The 21,450-nt window shown below is 48.0% G+C and overlaps 7 protein-coding genes across 7 annotated transcripts; 3 read left to right on the top strand and 4 right to left on the bottom strand.

Annotated features, from left to right (window-relative positions):
• Positions 1 to 350: 350 nt before the first annotated feature.
• Positions 351 to 3,622, bottom strand: ANOM_010181 (putative beta-N-acetylglucosaminidase). The gene is made up of 4 exons (XM_015555437.1): positions 3,544 to 3,622; positions 3,151 to 3,269; positions 537 to 3,049; positions 351 to 476 (listed from the first exon to the last, which is right to left on the bottom strand). Exons 1-4 carry the CDS (start codon positions 3,591 to 3,593, stop codon positions 363 to 365), a joined length of 2,796 nt encoding a protein of 931 aa, XP_015402380.1. The 5' UTR covers positions 3,594 to 3,622; the 3' UTR covers positions 351 to 362.
• Positions 3,623 to 4,781: 1,159 nt separating this feature from the next.
• On the top strand, positions 4,782 to 6,773 carry ANOM_010180 (glucosamine-6-phosphate isomerase; the record flags this gene model as incomplete). The annotated part of the gene is made up of 4 exons (XM_015555436.1): positions 4,782 to 4,798; positions 5,352 to 5,413; positions 5,479 to 5,627; positions 5,698 to 6,773. The coding sequence occupies 4 exons, from the start codon at positions 4,782 to 4,784 to the stop codon at positions 6,559 to 6,561; spliced, it is 1,092 nt and encodes a 363-aa protein (XP_015402381.1). The 3' UTR covers positions 6,562 to 6,773.
• Positions 6,774 to 7,026: 253 nt separating this feature from the next.
• On the bottom strand, positions 7,027 to 8,600 carry ANOM_010179 (putative betaine aldehyde dehydrogenase (BadH); the record flags this gene model as incomplete). The annotated part of the gene is made up of 2 exons (XM_015555435.1): positions 7,027 to 8,041; positions 8,116 to 8,600. The coding sequence occupies 2 exons, from the start codon at positions 8,598 to 8,600 to the stop codon at positions 7,027 to 7,029; spliced, it is 1,500 nt and encodes a 499-aa protein (XP_015402379.1).
• A 1,171-nt stretch (positions 8,601 to 9,771) lies between these two features.
• ANOM_010178 (GMC family oxidoreductase) lies at positions 9,772 to 11,514 on the top strand (the record flags this gene model as incomplete). The annotated part of the gene is made up of 2 exons (XM_015555434.1): positions 9,772 to 10,018; positions 10,133 to 11,514. The coding sequence occupies 2 exons, from the start codon at positions 9,772 to 9,774 to the stop codon at positions 11,512 to 11,514; spliced, it is 1,629 nt and encodes a 542-aa protein (XP_015402378.1).
• A 448-nt stretch (positions 11,515 to 11,962) lies between these two features.
• On the bottom strand, positions 11,963 to 13,800 carry ANOM_010177 (N-acetylglucosamine-6-phosphate deacetylase; the record flags this gene model as incomplete). The annotated part of the gene is made up of 2 exons (XM_015555433.1): positions 11,963 to 13,166; positions 13,282 to 13,800. Coding segments are annotated over 2 exons (1,362 nt in total), but the record flags the coding sequence as incomplete, so codon positions are not given.
• Positions 13,801 to 15,564: 1,764 nt separating this feature from the next.
• Positions 15,565 to 18,538, top strand: ANOM_010176 (unc-93 family MFS transporter). The gene is made up of 5 exons (XM_015555432.1): positions 15,565 to 15,648; positions 16,451 to 17,119; positions 17,198 to 17,805; positions 17,903 to 17,998; positions 18,069 to 18,538. The coding sequence occupies exons 2-5, from the start codon at positions 16,532 to 16,534 to the stop codon at positions 18,298 to 18,300; spliced, it is 1,524 nt and encodes a 507-aa protein (XP_015402375.1). The 5' UTR covers positions 15,565 to 15,648; positions 16,451 to 16,531; the 3' UTR covers positions 18,301 to 18,538.
• Positions 18,539 to 18,781: 243 nt separating this feature from the next.
• ANOM_010175 (S10 family peptidase) lies at positions 18,782 to 21,099 on the bottom strand (the record flags this gene model as incomplete). Its single annotated transcript, XM_015555431.1, has 9 exons — positions 20,669 to 21,099; positions 20,509 to 20,613; positions 20,155 to 20,278; positions 20,067 to 20,082; positions 19,895 to 20,011; positions 19,782 to 19,832; positions 19,570 to 19,723; positions 19,458 to 19,516; positions 18,782 to 19,366 (listed from the first exon to the last, which is right to left on the bottom strand). Exons 1-9 carry the CDS (start codon positions 21,015 to 21,017, stop codon positions 18,782 to 18,784), a joined length of 1,560 nt encoding a protein of 519 aa, XP_015402377.1. The 5' UTR covers positions 21,018 to 21,099.
• Positions 21,100 to 21,450: the final 351 nt, after the last annotated feature.

The raw sequence follows: 21,450 nt of genomic DNA, 5'->3' as shown, positions 1-21,450 counted from the left end.
GACGGAGCTTGAAACATTCATTGGATATGTGCTCGTATATGAGGGTCCATCGTACCATCCTTCAAGCACTGAAACAAATTTCCGGAGAGCAGGGGATCTTCAAAAATATATAGGGTTAATTAGATAAACATATACTAAAAAGAAATGGGTTCCAAAATCTACAGAATGGTGGAAACCTAGGAAAGCTTCTAGTAACAGAAACCAGTACATAGTGGATATCATGTGGCCTCGAACTGCCCAACTGCCCAAACTGCCCAGATAAGAAGTGGATGTTTGAGAAAAAAATAATAGATAAATAAAAAGGAAGAAAGAAAGGGAAGACAGCGAAGGATATGAGAAAAAAGGGGGTGAGGGGCAATCTTCTAAGTTGTCATCATTGTCCAAGTCGCAGCGTCACAGTTCACTTCCTCAAAGCTGTGTAGCGTACTAAAGCCCATTATTCCGGATAGACTGTCAAAATTACTGTCACCATCAACCTGTTTTACAAGTGTCAGTATAGAGACTACCAAACGGTTCAAAAGAGGCGGTGTACTAACACAATCCATAATGACGGCATCAGCACCCTGTTTACGGTGTTGCTTGATTCCCATGAAGATCAGGCCCTGCATTACTGTGGCATACTCACCCACGGAGGGTGATATAACTGGGGAAGAAATGCCCCCCGTGGACGAATGCATGGCTTTCAAGGCAGGCATATGCTCCGCCAAGGTAGCCCGTCCGTTGTAAATGACCACGCTGCCTAGGATTGCCCCATCACCAGGCCGCGTAGCCCTGATAATACCACAATAAGGTGCTCCTCCAAGGGCCACCTTATAGATATCTATGACACCTTGTCTGGAGTTGGTCTTGATATGATCAAGGATTGTGTCCGCATAGTCCCATCCATAAACGAGGTCGTAGATCACATCCGCATTCTGCAATCCTTGGATGAGTCCATTTGGCGGCTTCCAAGATGACAAGTTACGCAACACCACACTACAAACGGGCCGCGAGAGGGCTGTGTTCCAGCCTAGATTTGCAAACCATTGCCGCAGCCTCTTCCTCTCAACAGGATTTGCAGACGGAATACCTAGGTATATCCCGGGCAAGCGAGAGCCGAGCTGAAACCTCTTGACACTCTTTCGCTGGAGGAGTGTTCGAATAGCGCGATTGTGAAGGGAAGCCCCAATCGATAGCTTCCGCCTTGCGGGGTCGACAATCAAGGCCCCAATGACGCCGGTGCCTGTGGACCGAAAGAAGTATGTCGAACAAAAACCGTACAGGGCTTGGGTGCTGCTGTTTCGTACAACAAAATGAGCTTCATCAATTTCCTCTCTTCGCAGAAGGAAGCTGCAAGACGTCACACCCAGCAGCTCTGAGCGTTGCGCCTGGGTGCAGTCCTCTCTCACCGTATCTAAGAGGGAGTCCAGAGCATGTGAGTCCCGTTCTTCGTTCCAATTCTCCACCAGCCAGTGTTGTCTTGCTTGATGAAGCTTCTGGCTGCGATTGATGGATCCGGGCAATGAGCCCATAGGGATTATCTCCCCGTAAAGAATCTTAACCAGTGCCTCTAGAGCTGTCTCCGTAAAATCATAAGTGCAAATATAAGTCCCGATGGAGGGATCCATTGCGAAATCGTATGGTGAACTGGCAGCTATAACAACCACGGGCTTCTCGCGGGATTCGCCGGACGGCGTGAACTGCGACCGACAAATCATAGATACGTGTTTGGTAAAGCCATATTGGTATTGGTTCCTGTTAGCATCTGCAGTGACTACGATGACCGCACTGGCCCGGTCTATCAAGTTTTCGTGGATCGGGCGGACGCCATTGGCTGTGTAGGAGGTATGTAAAACACGCCCATTTCGTTGCCGTGATAGTGACCTCCCTAGCTCCTTGAAGACACTTTCACCACTCAACACAGATGAAGTCCGGTCCCATGTCATGGGCTCGATAGATAAATTCAGGTGTTCGGTGACTGAGCGAGACACTGCAGAAGCGGGTAATGGCTTGACCAATGGGGTCAGAAGCAACAATTCCTCACTGGGCTCAAGAATGTTGGACAGGGGTAGAAGAGCTTTCTTATCTCGAACGACAGTTATAGAGCTGTTGTACGCTCTAGTGGAAAGAGTGGTATGGGAAGGTTGCATCTGAGTGAGTGAGGAAAGACCCGGAGGATTGAGAGCTTGTTCCCAGGAGGTGCATTTCGCCTTCAAGCTCAAAACTCTGCGTAATGACTGTTCTATACGAGCTCTGCCAATAATGCCGTTCTCCACACCAAGCTTTAATCCAGTGATCGCCTCCTGTTGCACCGGGAATGACCTGCAGAGAAGAATGATATCGCACCCCGCCTTCTTTGCCATGACTGTCCCACCACCCACCCCGATATTATGAGTGAGGGCTTCCATCTCCAGGCATTCTGAAACCACCACACCGTCGAATTTCATCTTCTTGCGCAACAGATCATCGACAACTTGCTCACTCAGGCAGGCATGCATCACGTGGAACCCAGCAGACGACATAGAAACACCTCCCACCATCATAGAATCAATTCCATGGAGTATGGCATTTCGAAATGGAACTAGTGCGCTCAAGCTGAGTTGTTCTAGCGACTCGGTGATAATAGGGACGTCTGACTGGGATCCAAGAAATTCAAGGTTACCATATGATGGGAAATGTTTGCCGCATGTCACCAACCCTGCTTCCTTATAGCCCTTCATGAATTCCACTCCGTATTGCGATACCTCTTGGGGGTCATCGCCCGTGGTACGAACTCCCAAGGGTTGGCTTCGTACGTTGGTCAAGACATCTAACACGGGGCCGAGAATCCAGTTGACTCCTACAGCTTTCAGTTCTTGGGCAGTTGCAACAGCGACATCATGGGCGAGAGCTTTCGAGCCTGTCGCAGCGATGCCCATTGCGCTAGGAAATTGTCGGACGTATATCTCATCGTAGAGACTATTCACACCTCCATTTTCCTGGTCCAAGGCGATGAGCAATGGCACTGGATGACCGGCATCCCGAGCGATTGTTTGGAGCTCGAGCACCAATCGCGTCGCATCTTCTGCAGCTAGAAAGTAAATTAGTGGTTATCGTACATGTGATGCGGCCGTAGGAAGGTAAGATAGATACGAGAGTAGGATCAACAGTGAGAGAGGAAGGCAGAGATACATTTCAAGTTCTTGGCAGTCAGTAGGATTGAGCCCAAGTGATAATTCTCAATGAGAGAGCGAATTTGAGGATCAACGGACGTTCCATCAAAGCCCATCATAAAGAGCTGCCCCATCTGCCTGTCAGGAAAGCCATAGTACTCAAATCGTTAGCGAGGATCATTCTTCCGGTAAAAGGAAAATAAAATCAATGTAGCGGATAAGGATCAGAAATCCGGTAACCAAAAGTGGGAAAAAGGAAAGAAAAGGAGAAAGGTGAAATGAGATGAAATGGAACAATGGACAGATTGGGAAAGGCAAAAGGTGAATAGCTGCAATCGGCCGTGACCTCTCCGCAAGCGGTGGTGCACAGTCCACGATGGAGAACCGCGTGCCTGACAGAATTGCTGCATACCTGTCTAGATCATCCCAGCCAGGGGGCAGCATATCCTCTCTTGGGGCCATGAGGGCCCTGAATAAGGAATGCCAGCTTAAAATCTAACACAATGAAATGGGCAAGAGTGATCTGGCCCACACAGTGACCATCAGGTTTCCAAGGTCGATATCGGGTGGGCAAAGGATTAGGTTGGGACGCGCCGCAAACGATGTCGGAGAATACGGCAAGGGCTAAAACCGGCAGTTGGATACTACAGATCAACTTAGGAATAGGGTAGTTAGGATTCATCCGAGCATGACCAGGGGCAAATGACTGGACGGGTCACTTTGCAAGGCTGCAAGCTATGAGCAGGAGCTTCAACGGGTGGTGGTCAGTGCGTAACGAATGATATTGCATGGAGAGTGTGGGGGCGAGGAGAAGAAAGATTTCAGGTCAAGAATAGTATAGTTAGTTAGTAGTACGGAGTAGTTGAAGTGGTCTCGAGTACTGGAATGGGTAAAACTTTCTTGGACATTTGTTCTAGGAAAAGAGGTGTCGGTGCAGTAACCACAATGATACTCCGCGAAAAATTTTTTTTCCCCCTTCACACTGGTACAATAGAAGCAATATTCCCTAGGTTGAAATATCCTTGGCAGTATTGGAACCCGAATTCTGTCGAGGGCATCGGAAAGCCGGGGGGTCACCTGGTCAGATCACGTGTAAATTTTCGTTCTTGTGTGATACCATTATTTCTTGTCGTACCATACAAAACTATTATAACCACTTTACGTACTAGTCAATACGTGTATTGACATCAGATTACAAAAAATTCCCGCCTACCTGCCGAGAGTCCCATCAATCGATACGACGCCACGGCAGATAAGAGAGGGTTGCATGGGGGTTCCGATCCCTTCCCCGGTTTCCCGATCCTACCGAATGCAACGGCACTGTCAAGCAATTCAAACTGTGATTTGCCATTCCATTATAGGCTTAGTGCCCCAGTGCAGCTCCAGTTGACATTTGTTTTATGCCACCCCCTCGTGCAACATTACGTTGAAGTGAAGGATGGACTTGTCATCTTCACTGTTTCCTAGGTAGCTAGGGTACAATCCATGACAAAGGTTGTTCATTTCCTGACGCGGACACGACTGGTTGATTGGATAACCAGTGGGAAGTGTATGCGTCATCAGTCCACTGCAACGATGCTACTCTTTCCTCGGCAACAATGGTATTGAACTGGAACATACAGGAAGGCGAAGAGTTGGGAACTGAACTCCATGGGGCATACCCCGTTGTATATCTTGTTTATCGCGTCTTGGTAGAGACTGTATGGATATGGATTGTTACTACTCTTTCCGGCACGGGCCTCCATTCGGGTCAAGTGACATTCATTCCTCATGGCCGGGGGAGAGGAATAAAAATCAGATTGTGATAAGACGGTGGTAAAGGCAGTATCATGCCGTAACACTCCACAGCCGATCCCAGGGCCTGCCAGGTAACTGTAACAGGTCCATTGGTGGATGGGGCAGATGGCCACCTCGACTTTCTCCCATATTAGTACTTACTTGCCTCTTTGTCCACAGTCCCCTTCTTCTCGTGCTCTTCATATTTCTCCCTTCTCCAAGATATCTTTGAATCCTTTCCCTATACCAAACATCTCTGATTGCCTGGAATATATATCCTTCATATTTCGGGAAAGAAAAGCCCCAGGTTTATTCGAAGACTCTCGTCTCTGCCCCACTGCGTTATCGGTGACGTAGCCTAGTTCATCATGTATGGCACTATCTGTCTTTCCTTAGGCTGGGTTGAACTAGGCCCCAAGCTAACCATGTCCCTTCTGTGTTCAGGAGAGTGATCATCAGAGAAACCGCCTTGGAGGCTTCAGAGTACATCGCCGACTATATCATCAGTATGTCGTTGCCTCAGTTGGCATCCATGATGGCTTGGGCTCTTTCTGACTTTACGCTCTCATAGGTCGCATCAAGGCCTTTAAGCCGACACAAGATCAGCCATTTGTTCTTGGTCTTCCGACGGGGAGTAGTCCCGAAGTAATCTACAAGACCCTCGTGCAACGTCACAGAGCAGGAGACATCTCCTTCAAGAATGTTGTGACCTTCAATATGGTAGGCTTCCGATATTTGCTGAAACCACACCCTCTATCAATGACATCAAGTCGTGTGCTAATTGCTGCAGGATGAATATGTTGGGTTACCTCGCGACCACCCTCAATCATACCACAGCTTCATGTATAAACATTTCTTCTCTCATGTTGACATCTCGCCTCAGAATATCAATATTCTTGATGGGAACGCTTCAGATCTCGCTGCTGAATGCGCGTCTTTTGAGGCGAAGATCGCTCGCTACGGCGGTATCGAGCTCTTCCTGGGTGGTGTTGGCCCAGACGGACACATCGCATTCAACGAGCCAGGATCGTCACTCAGCAGTCGCACTCGAGTTAAGACCCTGGCTTATGACACAATCTTGGCAAACTCCAGGTTCTTTGGTGGAGATGTGAACAAGGTACCCCGAATGTCCTTGACCGTCGGTATCCAAACCATCATGGAAGCTCGGGAGGTCGTTATTGTGGCTACTGGCGCCCACAAGGCACTGGCAGTGGAGAAGGGCCTCGAAGGTGGTGTCAATCATATGTGGACACTTTCAGCCCTCCAGTTGCACCAACATCCGCTGATCGTATGTGATCGTGATGCGACTCTGGAACTCAAAGTCAAGACAGTCCGATATTTTGAGGCGATTGAAAAATCCGGTACTGATGCGCGTACTCAAGGGCCGCCTCTTGTTTACCGGCCGAGGACCTATGTACCTGCTCCTATAGGGGCGAGCAAAACGAATCAGCAACCCACCCCAGCGTCGACACCGCCAAGGGTCCCCAAGGATCTGAGAATCAATACTCAGCTCAACCAGACGTTAGATGACGAGGAACTGACGCCTGATAGCATGTCTTCCCGAATGGTCGATTCAGCCATCAGTGGACTCGACTCGACCTTGAAGGGGGATCTGATGTTTGACCGCATGGGCACTAGAGTCATCTCGCACTGATCAAACTCAGCGACAAAGATATTATAAGACGTACACTGATGGCTAGGTGAAAGCGTTCTGAGTTGGTACGTTGCCATCGACAAGGTATCTGGGCTACAAGTAAATTTGCCGATAAAGCGCTTTATTTTGTTTCATTTGTTCTGGAGTAAGGTACATTTTTTGATTTGATAGCCTGGATGGACATACCAGGTACTTTTTTTTTTAACCAATATTCATAGACGGCTTGGTGTTTCTATCCCTACCTAACGAACTTTTTCATAAAAGATAGATTAGACAATAATGAGATTAGACTGTGTTTGCATGGAATTACGTGGTTGATTTCATTTTATTCATGTCGTAAAGTGTGTATTGTGCATTTTAAGGTTCATATATCTTGAGTCATTTATATACCGCGGAGCGCTCAGGAAACGTATAGACATAAGTGGCGGCCCCACCCATTTAAGAACATTTGTGCCAGTCATTGACCTAGAGCTTAGCAAATACAGTTGCGACGGCACCATTCATGTCGACAAGGGTGCTTTTGTTCTTCACCCAAGCTTCAATGCCCCTACGGCCGTTCTCAACGCCGAGGCCGCTCTTCTTCCACCCACCAACTGCCATTTCAGCTGGGCTTTCACCCCAGGTATTCACCCATGTGATACCCGCCTGAAGTTGGTCGATAACGCGATGGGCCAAGTTGACATCCTTGGTAAAGACACCTGCCGCCAGACCAAGTTCGGTATTGTTGGCCCGTCGGACTGCTTCCTCAATGGTATCGTAGTACAAGATCGACATTACGGGACCAAATATCTCCTCCTTGACAATAAGCATGTCATCCTTGCAATCAGTGAAGATTGTGGGCCGAACCCAGAATCCGTTCACTAACTCCTTTGAAACTTGAGGCTTGCCGAGCCCGCCGTAAAGGAGGGTGGCCTTGTCCGTCTCGATACCATGACGGATATATGATATCACCTTCTCAAGATGGACGGCGGAGCTCAAGGGGCCGAAGTTGGTAGCTTCATCGAACAAGGGGCCGGGGCGAATGTACTGCATCTTTTCGAGCAGGCGGCTTTCAAAAGCTGCCTTCATGCTAGAAGGCACAAACACACGGGTGCCATTGGTACAGACCTGACCGGTGCTGTAGAAGTTGGCCATCATAGCTCCATCAACGGCGTTTTCAAGCTCTGCATCAGGGAGGATAACCAGAGGGCTTTTCCCTCCAAGTTCCATGGTCACGTATTTCATGTGGCCAGCGGCAGAACCGGCGACCTTCATTCCAGTGGCCACTTGGCCAGTGAAGGAAACCTTGGCAATTGTTGGGTGGGAGGTCAGGTAAGCACCAACATCACCGGCGCCATAAACAATGTTGAACACACCATCAGGAAGTCCAGCTTCCTTGTAAATCTCTGCCAGAGTCTGCGCATGAAGCGGCGTGAATTCACTGGGCTTGTAGATCATGGTGTTTCCAGCAGCAAGGCAAGGGGCAGATTTCCAGAGGGCACTGTTTCAGTTAGTCACGATTCAAGCTGTGGTGCGGGTAAAACTGCGATGGCAATACCCAATCGGATGTCATACATTTGAATGGGATAATTCCATGCACCAATTCCTGCGCAGACTCCCAAGGGAGCCTTTTTAGTGAACACCCAAGCGTCTTCTCTCAGCTGAGTGGTCTCCCCGTTCAAACCACCACCCCCAACAAGGTTCGCATAGTACTCCAAAACATCGGCACCCGTGACAACATCCACTGTACTGGTCTCTGTGAAAGCCTTTCCAGAATCTAAAGATTCGACCCGAGCGATTTCGTCATTTCGTTCACGGAGTATGAGAGACGCCTTCTGGAGAATACGTGCGCGAGCAATAGGAGGGGTTTGTGACCAGTGGGTAAATGCTCGATCGGCGGCAGCGATAGCTGCATCAATATCAGAATGGGAGGCAACTTGTACTTCAGCAAGCGGGGTGGCATCAGAAGGGTTGACGGATTGAAAAGTCTTGCCGGACGAGGCAGACTGAACTTTGCCGTCATAGAAGAGTTGGCGCGGAGGGAGAGGAAAGGACGACATGATAGGCGTCAATATTAAACTGGTAAAAGATTAGTTTTCTAAGAGGGGGTGAAGGGAGGAGGGGAGTTCATATGTAAGACTTCCAGTTGTGCCAATTTATATCATACTACGAACTATGGTATCTTCTCGGAATGACGGAGGAGCAGGGAAAAAAATGTTGTCAGGAGGAAGACCTTAAGCTTTTACGTACTCCAGACCGCCAAAGCTATGATTCGCTACCCCTCACCTATATCTGGATCTTCGGCGGCAAACTGAAGAGCAGAAAAACTTTTTTGTTTCTGTGTTTTGTTAGCTTTTTCGCCTTCTTCCATTTCTTCCCCGGCCGGGATCTCGGTAACCTTCCAAACCAGGAAAAATAACCATTAAACGTTTCCAATTACATGGAATAAATGGCAGCACTGCCATTCTTCTACCTATTTCGGAATTCTTACGCATCATCCAAGGGCAGTGTTATCTCAATATTCAATTGTGGATATTCTCCGTTGAGCTGCCTTGTTGGGTTAACGGTTGGCCCGTGCATTCGTTCGTGGCGTAATTTAGCGCGAAACCTCGTGTGGGGTTTGACGTCGTGAGGCGGAAGAGAAGTTTCATGGAACTGTGCTCCGTATATAGAAGGGACGTTCGACTAGTAACATAGCGAGTCATGCCTTTGCTATCGATTGATATTATCTCCAGTAGATGGAAAGAGCAGTAGTGGCTCAACCTAGCATAACTTCTCCGATTTGCCGGGTGCTTCAATACTGAATTTTCGATCGTCTCGGACATCAATTAAGATGGATGGATGGATACTGATCAACGATTCTCGATGCAAATTCTCTATTATCTAATCTGCAGTGGCGGATCCACTTTCAACACTTCCATTCACCGCCATTGGTTAACTCATTCCTTTCCAGGTGACCCGCCGAAGGGATCCAAAAGTAGGTAAAGATTGGAATCATGAGAAAGGAAAAACAAAAAAGAGTTTGTCAGTAAAAAAGAAGTGGTGGTCTGATGGCCGATGGCCGACGGCCTGCATCACCGAATAATTCCTTCCTCCAATTTAAAAGTCGGAGTTATCTCCTCTCTTTTTCTCTTCTTTTTCCCTCAAATCATACCTCCTCTTCTCTCAACCCTCTCCCCTCTTACCTATATCTTCTTGTATTTTTAAGTGGATTCTTGTACCTTTCTCAACATGGCTACCACGAATGATTTCCCGGCCGGTGATGTCAACAGCTACGACTATATCATCGTTGGAGGTGGCACGGCAGGCTGTGTCATTGCCAGCCGTCTGGCGCAGTACTTGCCCAACAAGCGTATCCTTGTCATCGAAGGTGGTCCCAGCGACTTCAACGATGACAGGGTTCTCAATTTGAGAGAGTGGCTCAATCTGCTGGGAGGCGAGTTGGACTACGACTATCCTACTACCGAGCAGCCCATGGGTATGTTATACGCCGCTATTTTTTTTTTGGTCTTTGTGTGTAGAGCGGAGACACAAGGCTCTGAGGAGACTTTGGAAAGGAGAAGCCTCATTTGTTAACTTTCTTGATCCACAGGCAACAGCCATATCCGTCATTCGCGCGCTAAAGTCCTTGGTGGTTGCTCTAGCCACAATACCCTTATCTCTTTCCGTCCGTTTGAATATGACTGCCAGAGGTGGGAACAGCAAGGTTGCAAGGGCTGGTCCTTTGAGACCTTCACCCGCATTGTGGACAACCTGCGCAATACCTTTCAACCTGTCCACGCTCGTCACCGCAACCAGCTCTGCAAGGATTGGGTTGAGGCTTGCTCCTCTGCTATGAACATCCCCATCATTCCTGACTTCAACAAGGAGATCCGCGAGAATGGTAAGCTTACTGAGGGTGTTGGATTCTTCAACGTTTCTTATAACCCGGACGACGGCCGCCGTAGCAGTGCCAGTGTCGCTTATATCCACCCCATCTTGCGGGGTGAGGAGAAGCGCCCCAACCTGACTATTCTAACCAACGCCTGGGTATCTCGCGTGAATGTTGAAGGAGACACCGTTACCGGTGTCAATTTGACCTTGCAGTCGGGCGCCAAGCACACCCTGCGGGCCAAGAAGGAGACCATCCTGTGTGCCGGTGCTGTAGACACTCCTCGCCTAATGCTGCTCTCTGGGTTGGGTCCTCAGAACCAGCTAAACTCCTTGGGAATTCAAGTGGTTAAGGACATCCCTGGTGTCGGTGAAAACCTCCTGGACCACCCGGAGAGTATCATTATGTGGGAGCTCAACCGCCCCGTTCCCCCCAACCAGACCACCATGGACTCTGATGCTGGCATCTTCCTGCGTCGCGAGCTTCCTAATGCCGCTGGTTCTGATGGCCGTAGCGCCGATCTTATGATGCACTGCTACCAGATCCCATTCGATCTCAACACCAGTCGCCTCGGATACGACGCTCCTGTTAATGCTTTCTGCATGACTCCCAACATTCCTCGCCCCCGCTCTCGTGGCCGTATCTACCTGACCTCGGCTGACCCCAACGTGAAACCAGCTTTGGATTTCCGTTACTTCACTGATCCCGAGGGTTATGATGCTGCCACCATAGTTGCCGGTCTCAAGGCAGCTCGTGAGATTGCCCAGCAGGCTCCTTTCAAGGATTGGATCAAGCGTGAAGTTGCCCCCGGTCCCAAGGTCCAGACCGACGAGGAGTTGTCCGAATATGGTCGTCGTGTGGCCCACACTGTCTACCACCCTGCCGGAACCACAAAGATGGGTGATGTTTATCGTGATCCTCTGGCAGTCGTTGATCCTCAGCTGAAGGTCCGTGGCCTGAAGAATGTCCGTATTGCTGACGCCGGTGTCTTCCCTGAGATGCCCAGCATCAACCCAATGTTGACAGTACTGGCCGTCGGAGAGCGTGCTGCTGAGTTGATTGCTGAAGAGGCTGGATGGAAGCGTGAGCAACCCCGTCTGTAAACTTGTCTTTGGTCCCTTACTCGGGATACCTCGCTGTTTTGCGAAGGCAACTACCTAGGGGGTATATACGAGCGGCATTGGAAGTACTCGGATGTCGTACGATTCATGACTTATGTCCACAACATCGAATTGAAAACATGAAAAACGCAAAAAAGACGAGGTGGGAGTTCTTCATCGCTACGTGTTGCACTCTTGGCAGTGGATAGGGCTATTGTATTACCTATCCCATATCTTGTATTCCTGTACTTATTCCTATGATTTTGAGCGATTACAGTTTTAGCGCCTGTACGTAGCGCCATCGGGCTCTATAGAAATTATTCCAAGATTTCAAACCAGGTGTCCGTCCACATAATCGCTTAATTGGTAGAAAGAGCATGGTCGAAGTAGAAAGACAGATGCACAGGATAAAGTAGTCATCGCGGGCAACGGTTTTCCCCCAATCTTAATATTTTTGGTCTAATCTGTATGAAGGATTCTATAGTCTTAATTCTATCGTGAATTGCTCTCCAGAATACAAGAATAACAGCTACGAGGTATAAATGAAAGTAATGAACGACATCGGCAAAAAGACAAATCACGCTGTTTGATACACAAAACAAAGAGACACTCAAGAATAGGAGGTAGCTATAGGAGAAGGATAGGATAAGTAAGGTAATCTAACGGGCAATTAAAAAGAGATAGCACAACCACAAACCGGGATAGTATAGCATGTGTATAGCACTCTGAAGGCGTTAAGCCTCACTGTTGGCAGCTTCCTTCTCAGCATCATAGATCTTGACGCCGCGCTTCCAGACTTGATCAATCGTCAAGGTAGGCCCAGAATAAGGATCTGGTGCGTCAGTTAGGACGACCAGATCTGCATCTGCATCACAGTCCAATGTTCCCTTGACACCTTCAAGTCCCAAGAGACGTGCGGGTGTGGCAGTAACCGCATTCAGGGCCTCCGCGGTCGACGCACCGGACCATCGGCGGAAGTTGTTCACACATTCGATGAGGGTGGCGGAGCTGCCTGCAATCTTATCTGACCCCTCAAGCGTCAACCGAGCTCCAGTTTTGACAATGCGCTCCCCGTTGGTCCAATCGTAGACACCATCCGGGAGACCGCACAACTTCATGGCGTCAGTCACGAGAATGAGACCGTTTGGATGGGCGTTGTACGCAATTCGAATTGAGGTGGGATGGAGATGGATGCCATCGGCGATGACACCATAGAAAGGTCGGCGGAGCTCATTTTGGCCCAGAAGACCAAATACGCCAGGGTTGCGATGGTAAAAGGGCCGCATAGCATTGAAAAGATGGGTAATCATGGTCGCGCCTTGTTTGGTGGCGCTCATAGCTTGCTCATATGTTGCATCTGAATGTCCAATTGAATAGATAATATCTTGGGCGGTCAGGTTTGGAATATTGTTGACCATGCTGCCCACTTCGGGGGCAGCTGTGATCATTTTTACTGTTTTCGACGGCCCGAACATGTTTTCCTTGCCATAGCAGCTAACAACATCTTCAAAATTCTTCGCGGCACGCAAAACATCAGTTTTGTGGATGCCATTGCGGCCGGGGCTGATAAAGGGACCCTCCACATGGGCACCCAGCGACTCTGCACCATCTTCTGCGCGATGCTTGGCTCCAGAAGGACCTAAAGATGGGAGGACCTAAAGAATATGTTAGAAGCTTTGATATTAATATTTATATTTGCATATATCCTGTATCGAAGGGCAGCAAGGAGCCAACAACTTCAAAGTAAAAAAAAAAAAAGGTCGGACATACTTTCCAGTAAACCTCTGGCGTTGAACTAACGACGGTTGGGAGATATGATGTCACACCGGTTTTGGCGAGGCCCTTATTGACCATGCGCAACCCTTCATCATATTCCTCTTTTGAAGCTTTGGGAACAGAAAAATCAAAGCCTTGGGCACCGTTTAACTGCACATCGATAAGTCCTGGAGCAAGGATTCGGCCACCCAGATCGATGACCTCATCGGGAGACATGTGCAATTCATAAAAGGCCTCCTGATCGCGAAGAATCTTTCCAGATAGAGAGTCAACCCAGACATCTTGCTCGACGAGTTGGTTACCGTGAACAATCCGGCAGTTGGTAAATTTTGTTATACGTGGTGGGGTAGCTGTTTTGCCAGGCATGGTGAGGAGCATCCGTTTGTTGGTGACGATGATGCAGAGAGCAAGAAATGTCTTCGCAGTTGCTGACAAGAAAACAATAGATCATCCACAAGAATAAGAGGAGGACCGAAGGAAAGAGGGGAAAATTATGTATATGAATAGGGAGTAAATGAAGATTTTTCGAATTAAAGACAGAATGTGAAAGGCTACATCATGGACAGATAGTAACATCCATCACGGCCGACAGACACACGCAAATGGAACGGGAATGTCATCCAGAAAACGTGTGAAGGAGATCTACATGCAGTGGCTCCACGAGGCGTCTATTGTCTCTTGAGGTTGCCTCCCATGGGGGAAAAAGTCCCACTACATGAGAATGTGACATCGACAGGAACGAGGGGGATGTGACGTCTATGGCCTGATGGGGCGTGACAAGAGATTAATATTAGGAACTAGATTCCATGGGAAGGAAGAGGGGTTCTTCCCATTGTGATGTATCACCAGGTACTTTTTCCCCTTAGGAATAAGAAGAGGGAAAATAAAAGATGAATGCGATTCATACATCCATCAATGCAATCCCCTGGTGTAGTGAATACAACCTGTTCTGGAGTATAGAGTGGCTAAGTCAGTAATATGATTGGTAGGGGGTTGATTAGTCATGAGGTAGATATAGCAATGTGTTATATACTAGTTCCGCTAAGGGTACCAATACATACCGTCTTCATACCGATTGCAACCATACAGTTAAATTACCATACAGGGAGTGTTTATGTAGGGCATTGCAGACAAGATCTGCATCCACCTCTGTGTATATTACAGACCAGTACCATCTGTACCATATAAAAAATAAATTAGTAGTACAGGTACTATAGATTGTGCATGTATTAGTAGGGATTGTTCTGCAAGAAGACACTAGGTAGATGAGCTTATTCAATCATTGTACTGACTATTCCTTCTGCTCAACACTGATATGATATAATGAATTGCCATTTCTTTTTTTCCATTTCTGTAGGGAGAGCTTTACTGCTACTAACTGTACGGTTTCATCAAGACCCACCAATACTACGCTACGACTACTGTACCAGCGGAAACTCAATTTGCCTCCCCGCATTCGGCATCGCCTTGGACGGGTCAAGGTTGCAAACAGTCAATGCTACCGTCCCCTTTGGCTTTTCGTTGCTTTCCCATGGAACGATTCTGGTTGGACAGTGGATAAGTCTAGAGATAACCAGCCACACTTTGGGAAAAGTTCGTGGATCGCGTCTTAGCTGTAAGCGACTTGCTACTATGGTAGGGAAAGGGAAAGAAAAAAGGAAAAAGTATTACAAGACCCAATGAGAGAGAGATATTTTACGCTCAGGATGTCTCCTCTCTCCTTCTATTTCTTTATTCACCACTTATCGATGTATATCTCGGCAATAAATCCATTCTCTTTATCATAGATAGCACCGAATATAGAAATAGAGACTAGACTATAAGACTAAACAGGACTAAAAAATGTATGAATGAACACGCGACTCGGGGACTGAGACATAACAGTTATGACCCTAAATTGTCATTCTTAATCTTGGAAAAACTCTTTTATTTTTCAAGCCCTCCCTTTCCTGTTACTCAATCATCCCCATTTCGACTTGTCTTTTGGTTTAGGGCTAGTTTCCTCTTCTGTTATTTACCAAATTGTTTCGCGCATTTAGGACTCCTATTTCCCGATCGGCAATCTATTCATTCGCTGCAGTTTCTCCGCAATTTCCACTGGAGTCGTGGAGAGAGTGTGATCAAGAGATCCGAACTGTGGTTGTCGATTCCTAGGCAGTTCTTGGGTTGATTCTCCGCTGCACCCTTCCTTTTATAGGGTTTATTTGTTGGGTTCTCCTTCTCTTTTCCTCAATTTTTTTTTAGCCCTCCTTAATTCTCGGACTGCAACACTCGTGGAAAGGAAATTTCCACGACATTATCAGTCTTGACTTGACATCGTGCAAAAACACTGATACCGGGTCAACGCAACATTAGATCAAGGTATGTTGTGTGTCTTCGCTTTTCTTCGAGAATCATGGCTTTGTCTCTCCTCCCCACTATCAAATCGTAGATGTAGTATTGTTGTCATCTATGGTGGTATCCGCAGGTCTACACTACACTACACTACACAATTACACATCATTTGAAGTTTACAAGCACCAGCTGGATGCTACTTTGAAGCCCCAATCCCAAGATACTCCGCTTAAAACATATGGGGTTGATCGGATTCTGCTATTAATATCCCATATTTGTTTCGCTTTTTCCCTCTTCTTCCTTACCCCAGATTGAGATCCCCATCACAACAAACATTGAACATTCCTTCCTTCCATTGTTTTTGTCTCCGCTTGTGTTGTGGTGTCATTCTGTGCTACTTCAGTCTTGCGAATTCTTTGTATAATACTTATATTTTCCAAAACGGAAAACCACCCGACCTAACTTTTCTTCTTCTTCTTTTTTGTCTACAGATTTGATACCCTTCTATTTGTTCCTTCCATTCACTTGCTTCCGGTAACTTCCCTTTTCTTTTCTCTCTCTCTCTCCTTTTCCATTTTTCTTGCCTTTTTTGACATGTGTATCCCTCTCCCTTTTCTTTTGTTTATCTCGTTCCACCTGTTTGCCCCCCTTTTCCCTTGTCTCCTACATTCTTCCTCAACCCTTGCTCTCACTCTCCTTCTTCAAGCTTCACCACCACCAAGCATTCCATCCTTGTCTCTCTTTCTCCCCTTTTAATATTTCTTTGATCCACTCTTGTGCATTAGACTGAGCTTGAACATTCCACTTTCAGGTACTGACCGCTTTGAAGTGAACTGCTACTCTCCTAACAAGCTTTTATCCAGCCTCTTATCACAGCCCTGAGGTTTTCCCTTCCTGCATCCTTCAAGCAATGGGTAACTCAACAGTTGGCGATGATAATCCTGCGGAGAAGGAGTTTGCTGCCGCCACGTCGGATCCTGAGGCTGGTCAGGACTCCGTCTCGGGGAAGCCATGGATGTACAAGTCTTGGAAGATTGGCCCTTTAACGCTGCCCTGGTTTGCACACCCGATGACCCAGCTCGTTCTGGTCTCCTTTGTTTGTTTCCTTTGCCCTGGCATGTTCAATGCTGTGAGTGGCCTTGGGGGCGGTGGCCAGGTCGATGCAACCGATGTTAACAAGGCCAATACCGCATTATACAGCACATTTGCCGTGGTAGGCTTCTTCGCTGGTTCCATTGCAAATCGGATTGGCCTCCGCCTGACTCTTTCGTTTGGTGGATTTGGATACTTCCTCTATGTGGCATCTCTTCTGTCATATAACCATAACGCCAATGCCGGCTTCCTGATCTTTGCTGGCGCACTACTCGGTGTCTGTGCTGGGTTGTTGTGGTGTGCCCAGGGAGCCGTCATGATGAGCTACCCACGTGAACACGAAAAAGGCAAATACATCTCCATCTTCTGGGTGATTTTCAACCTCGGTGGCGTGATCGGCAGCCTGGTAAGTTCTTTTGCTCCCGTATCCTGCTCTCGTATATGGTAGGTGAGGAGACACTAATGATTCCGTTCGTACGTATAGGTACCTCTGGGCCAGAATCTGCATTCTACCGCTGGTAGGGTCAATGATGGCACTTACATAGCTTTCATGGTCCTTATGGCAGTCGGTTTCGTTCTCGCATGGGGCTTATCTGATTCAAAGTACATTATGCGCTCGGACCGTTCACGTGTCATTGTCATGAAGAATCCCTCCTGGAAATCAGAATTCAAAGGTCTTTTTGACACCCTGCGCAGTGATTATTACATTATCCTTATGTTCCCTCTGTTTTTGTCGAGCAATTGGTTTTACGGTTACCATTTCAATAGCGTCAATGGCGCCTATTTCAATGTCCGCACTAGGTCTCTCAACAGCTGCCTCTATTGGCTCATGCAAATGGTCGGTGCCTTCGTCTTCGGCTTTACTCTGGACATGAAGTTCTTTTCTCGGTCAATGCGCGCAAAGATAAACTTCGTCCTACTCTTTCTTCTCACGTTGGGTGTTTGGGGTGGCGGTTATGCCTTCCAGAAGCAGTATACTCGTGCCGACGCGCCGCTTGATACGGACTGGTCGGATAGTGGCTACGTTGGTCCTATGTTCCTTTATATGTTCTATGGTTTCTACGACGCTGCCTTCCAGACCTGCGCTTATTGGTTAGTTCCCCGCCTTTCTTTGCCTCGTCGCCCACACATCACCTGCCCCGTTCAAATTACGAAACTCAGGGGTTGATGATTAATTTCTGTATTACAGGTTTATGGGATCACTTACCAACAACGCCCGCAAATTGGCAAACTTTGCCGGCTTCTACAAGGGAATTCAGTCCGCTGGCGCAGCGGGAATGTGGGCGTAAGTGACTATACAATTGTGTCTTCCCAATTGAATGCCTCAAACCTTTACTAACGACTCCCTTCCATAGCATGGACCTTGATAAGGCTCCTTTCATGACCGAGCTTGCCTCTTGTTGGGGTCTTCTCCTCGGCAGTCTTCTGATTGCATCCCCCATCATCTTCTTCAAGATTAAGGACCATGTGGACATCGAAGAAGATCTCAAATTCTCCGATGAAACAGCTCATGACGTCATGGGTAACATCCCTATGGAAGAACAGACATCTGGAAAGAGGGAGGAGAAGCGGACGTCTGTCGCTTAACCCTACCTAGTGTCCATCGTTTGCTGCTTATCTGGATGTATTTCTTTTTTACGCTAAGGTCAACAGTTGATATCCATGGTGACATGTTTGGGTAGCCTCAGTGGAAAGTTTCTCGTTTACTCTTTACCCCAAGGTACACTCGGGCCTACAGTTTGTGATGTACCATTGGATTAATGCTCAAACAAAAACATGTATTTAATTACCCCCAGTTGTCACGAATGATTTAATATAAGAATTTAACGGATCTCTGTCTTCTGACGTAAACTGAGAAAGCCGAGATGGACTGTTATATAATTTGCAGCTGGATTACGTGCTCATACCCCTGGTTCCTATGGCACACCTCGAAGTGACAAAAGTTTATGTCTTTCCACACAAACTCCGTACCTGCATATGTATATACTGCTACGTTTTGGACATTACATTTCTGCTTCAGGCAACGTGACGTCATATTGTTTCAACTGTCTCGTCATATGCTATGCCATCAGTGGATTCCTATGACGCCAGCACTGGACATGCCGGTAGCCGTAGGCAGCGACACAGACGACTGCGTATGTGTGGCCGTGGCCGTTCCGTTCGTCTTGTAGCTGGGCCAGACCTTTTTCTGGCCCTCTGCGATATCCCAACCAAAGAGCGTCCGGTTAAACAATTGCAGGGAGGCGATGGGCTGGTAGTAGGGGACTTCATGGCCTGCCTCATAGACACGGGTGAAGGAGAAATTACCATACTCGCGGGTTTCCCCATACTCTACGCCGTTGACTTTCAGGGGCGTGTACCCTGCGCTTCGGAACTGGGCGGCGTGGGAGTAGTTCGCGGCGAGGGAAACGGCCTCGCCGCCAAACCAGTTGCAGATGTAATCGGCGTCGCCATAGATGAGGGAGACACGCACGGGGAGAGCGAGGATCTCCTCGAGGTCTTCGATGAAGTTGGGCCAGACGAAGTCGCCCTTCTGCTGGAAGGCGTAGTAGACATCATTGTTGGACTGGGTGTAGTTGATGTTGACGCCAATGGCGTCCATGACAGAATCCTTTGCCAGGAAATCGTTGTAATAACTTGGCGGGGTTGGGTCCTGACACCATATTAGGGATTGTATTCGTTACATCAATGAACGATGCATCGCGTGGCATGCAGTGCGAATATAGGGGGAAAACTCTACTTACATCGTATGGATGCCGAATATCATACACACCACGACCACCAAAGGCGTAGTATGGCCCTTCTATTACCCGGGTTAAATCATGCCTTGTGTTTCAGGGAGGGAAATAAACGTACCAACATTGTCTCTGCACATGTTGGTAGCTTCGGCGCAGAGGGCGTAGTCAGCTAATGCGGTGCGGTTTGTTTGTTTGCAAGCGGAAATCATATCTTGGCAACCGTTTGGCATTTGGTTGGCAAACTTCATGTAATTGTAGACGGTCTCGTTGACCTTTTCATGGTGATGAGTGTTAGTGGGAATTATCCCATGAGCATAAGCGGAAACTCACAGCCTTGATACCATAGGTATTGTTCACAGCGAATTCGGGGTAGTAAGGCGCCTGTGGGCATAGGTTAGCAGCTTTGTTCGGAGGGTATTATATAGGCTGTTTCGATGGTATACCTGGATTGCCTCGTCGATGATGCCGTTGATAATTCCTAGAGAGTTGAAGTTAAGCTGGACACCATCAATAGTACCGTTGGCAATTCTCTCATTCTGCTCATAGAAATGATTGAAGAACTACGTCCATTAATTAGTCTTACATACGTTGACATCTCGTCCAGGTAGAACTCACTGCAGGACCATAGTGCCTTTGAGCCGAAGGCAAACGGTCAGCGCAACCATCACAGTCATTAAAAGACTCGCAGAAGGAAACCACCTACCCTCCGTAACTCTCCGTCCATAGACTGAAGTCCTTAGATTTTATTCTAGAGTCCAATTTCGGCAGTCCACCAAGAAATCCTTGAAGGATTTCCCACGCGGCCTCTGCGGCAAGATTAGTAGTATCTGCTGTCGTATCAGTAAATGGAAACATGTGGCCAGGAAGAAACCAGTACCGATTAGAGTGGCATCAATGGTTGGGTAGCGGCCCTGAACTCCTGCGAAGCTGAATTCTCGACGACCCCAGTGACAGGGTTAATGGACCCATCAACTGTATCACTATAAGAAAATCCTATGGGCAGAACATCGTAAGTATAGGAAGACCGCGCAGTAGGGGAGGGCGCTGCAATCCATACCAACTCCCAATGGCTGGGACAGGAATAGTAAATTGGAGACCTCGTTCCACGAGTAAGGATTGATGTAATCATCAAAAGTTGAATTGATTTGGCAAGGGCCCAACTCTAACCAAGGGTTAACAACGATCTAGAAGGAGACTGTACCGAGCGTCGAGCAAACCTTCAAAGAGACCGATCAAAGAATCGCTCCCAGGGCCACCGTTCAGCCACAATGTGATAGGTGCAGTCTCTGGATTATGTCTAGCTTCGAAGAACCAGAAGAAGGTATGGGACTCGGGAGAGGTGTCGACATATCCAGAGTAGGATTTGACCCCCGGGGTAGTCTCGCAGACGCCCTCTTTACCGGGTTCCTTGTACCGGATGGTGACATTGTTTGCGGTTGTAAGGGTTTTGACCCCGGTGGGGTTTTTGGGTAGCTGCCGTCTGCCGACAGACGCCGGGGTTCTTCCTGGAAGGGCCCAGCTGGCTGCAACCAAGGGTAGCACCGAGAGCAATCCGTAGCCGCGCATGTTTACTAGGGTTGAACAGTCCACTCTTGGTCCCTCGTTTGATATATGTCCTATACGTACGCAAGGGAGAACTGCTATCCAGCAATAAGCAAGCTGGATATAAGTTACTCGCAACGTCTTCAGTCACTGGGGAGGCTAGCAGGCAGAGGAATATCCTCTGACTTTTATACGTCGGGCCAACAGACTTCCAGCATCGATCTAGGACCCGCACGGTGAGAGGAGAGGGGGCTGTACGCAGCCATTGGGGGCCTTGGATGCAATGTACATACAAACATTGGATTGCGATATCGACTAGTCACTTAGCCTGGTAGTATTCCCGGCATATGGCATGACTTGGTTGGCACGGACGGAATCAACGGAACATTCTGAACAAGCTTAGCCTTGAAGATTGCTCCATAATTATCCGCGTACGGTGTCACCATACATGGCTCAT

Source organism: Aspergillus nomiae (genome assembly GCF_001204775.2).
Source record: "Aspergillus nomiae NRRL 13137 chromosome Unknown contig00446, whole genome shotgun sequence".
Classification (NCBI taxonomy): domain Eukaryota; kingdom Fungi; phylum Ascomycota; class Eurotiomycetes; order Eurotiales; family Aspergillaceae; genus Aspergillus; species Aspergillus nomiae.
This window is presented reverse-complemented; position numbering and strand designations above follow the sequence as displayed.

Excerpts from the sequence above, each read along its gene's own strand:
- ANOM_010181 (XM_015555437.1), bottom strand. The coding sequence starts at position 3,593 with ATGGCCCCAAGAGAGGATATGCTGCCCCCTGGCTGGGATGATCTAGAC. Across the intron at positions 3,270-3,543 it reads GGCTGGGATGATCTAGACAG|GCAGATGGGGCAGCTCTTTA; the intron begins GTATGCAGCAAT and ends CTTTCCTGACAG. Across the intron at positions 477-536 it reads ATGCCGTCATTATGGATTGT|GTTGATGGTGACAGTAATTT; the intron begins GTTAGTACACCG and ends CTTGTAAAACAG.
- ANOM_010176 (XM_015555432.1), top strand. The coding sequence starts at position 16,532 with ATGGGTAACTCAACAGTTGGCGATGATAATCCTGCGGAGAAGGAGTTT. Across the intron at positions 17,120-17,197 it reads GTGGCGTGATCGGCAGCCTG|GTACCTCTGGGCCAGAATCT; the intron begins GTAAGTTCTTTT and ends TCGTACGTATAG. Across the intron at positions 17,999-18,068 it reads GGCGCAGCGGGAATGTGGGC|CATGGACCTTGATAAGGCTC; the intron begins GTAAGTGACTAT and ends TCCCTTCCATAG.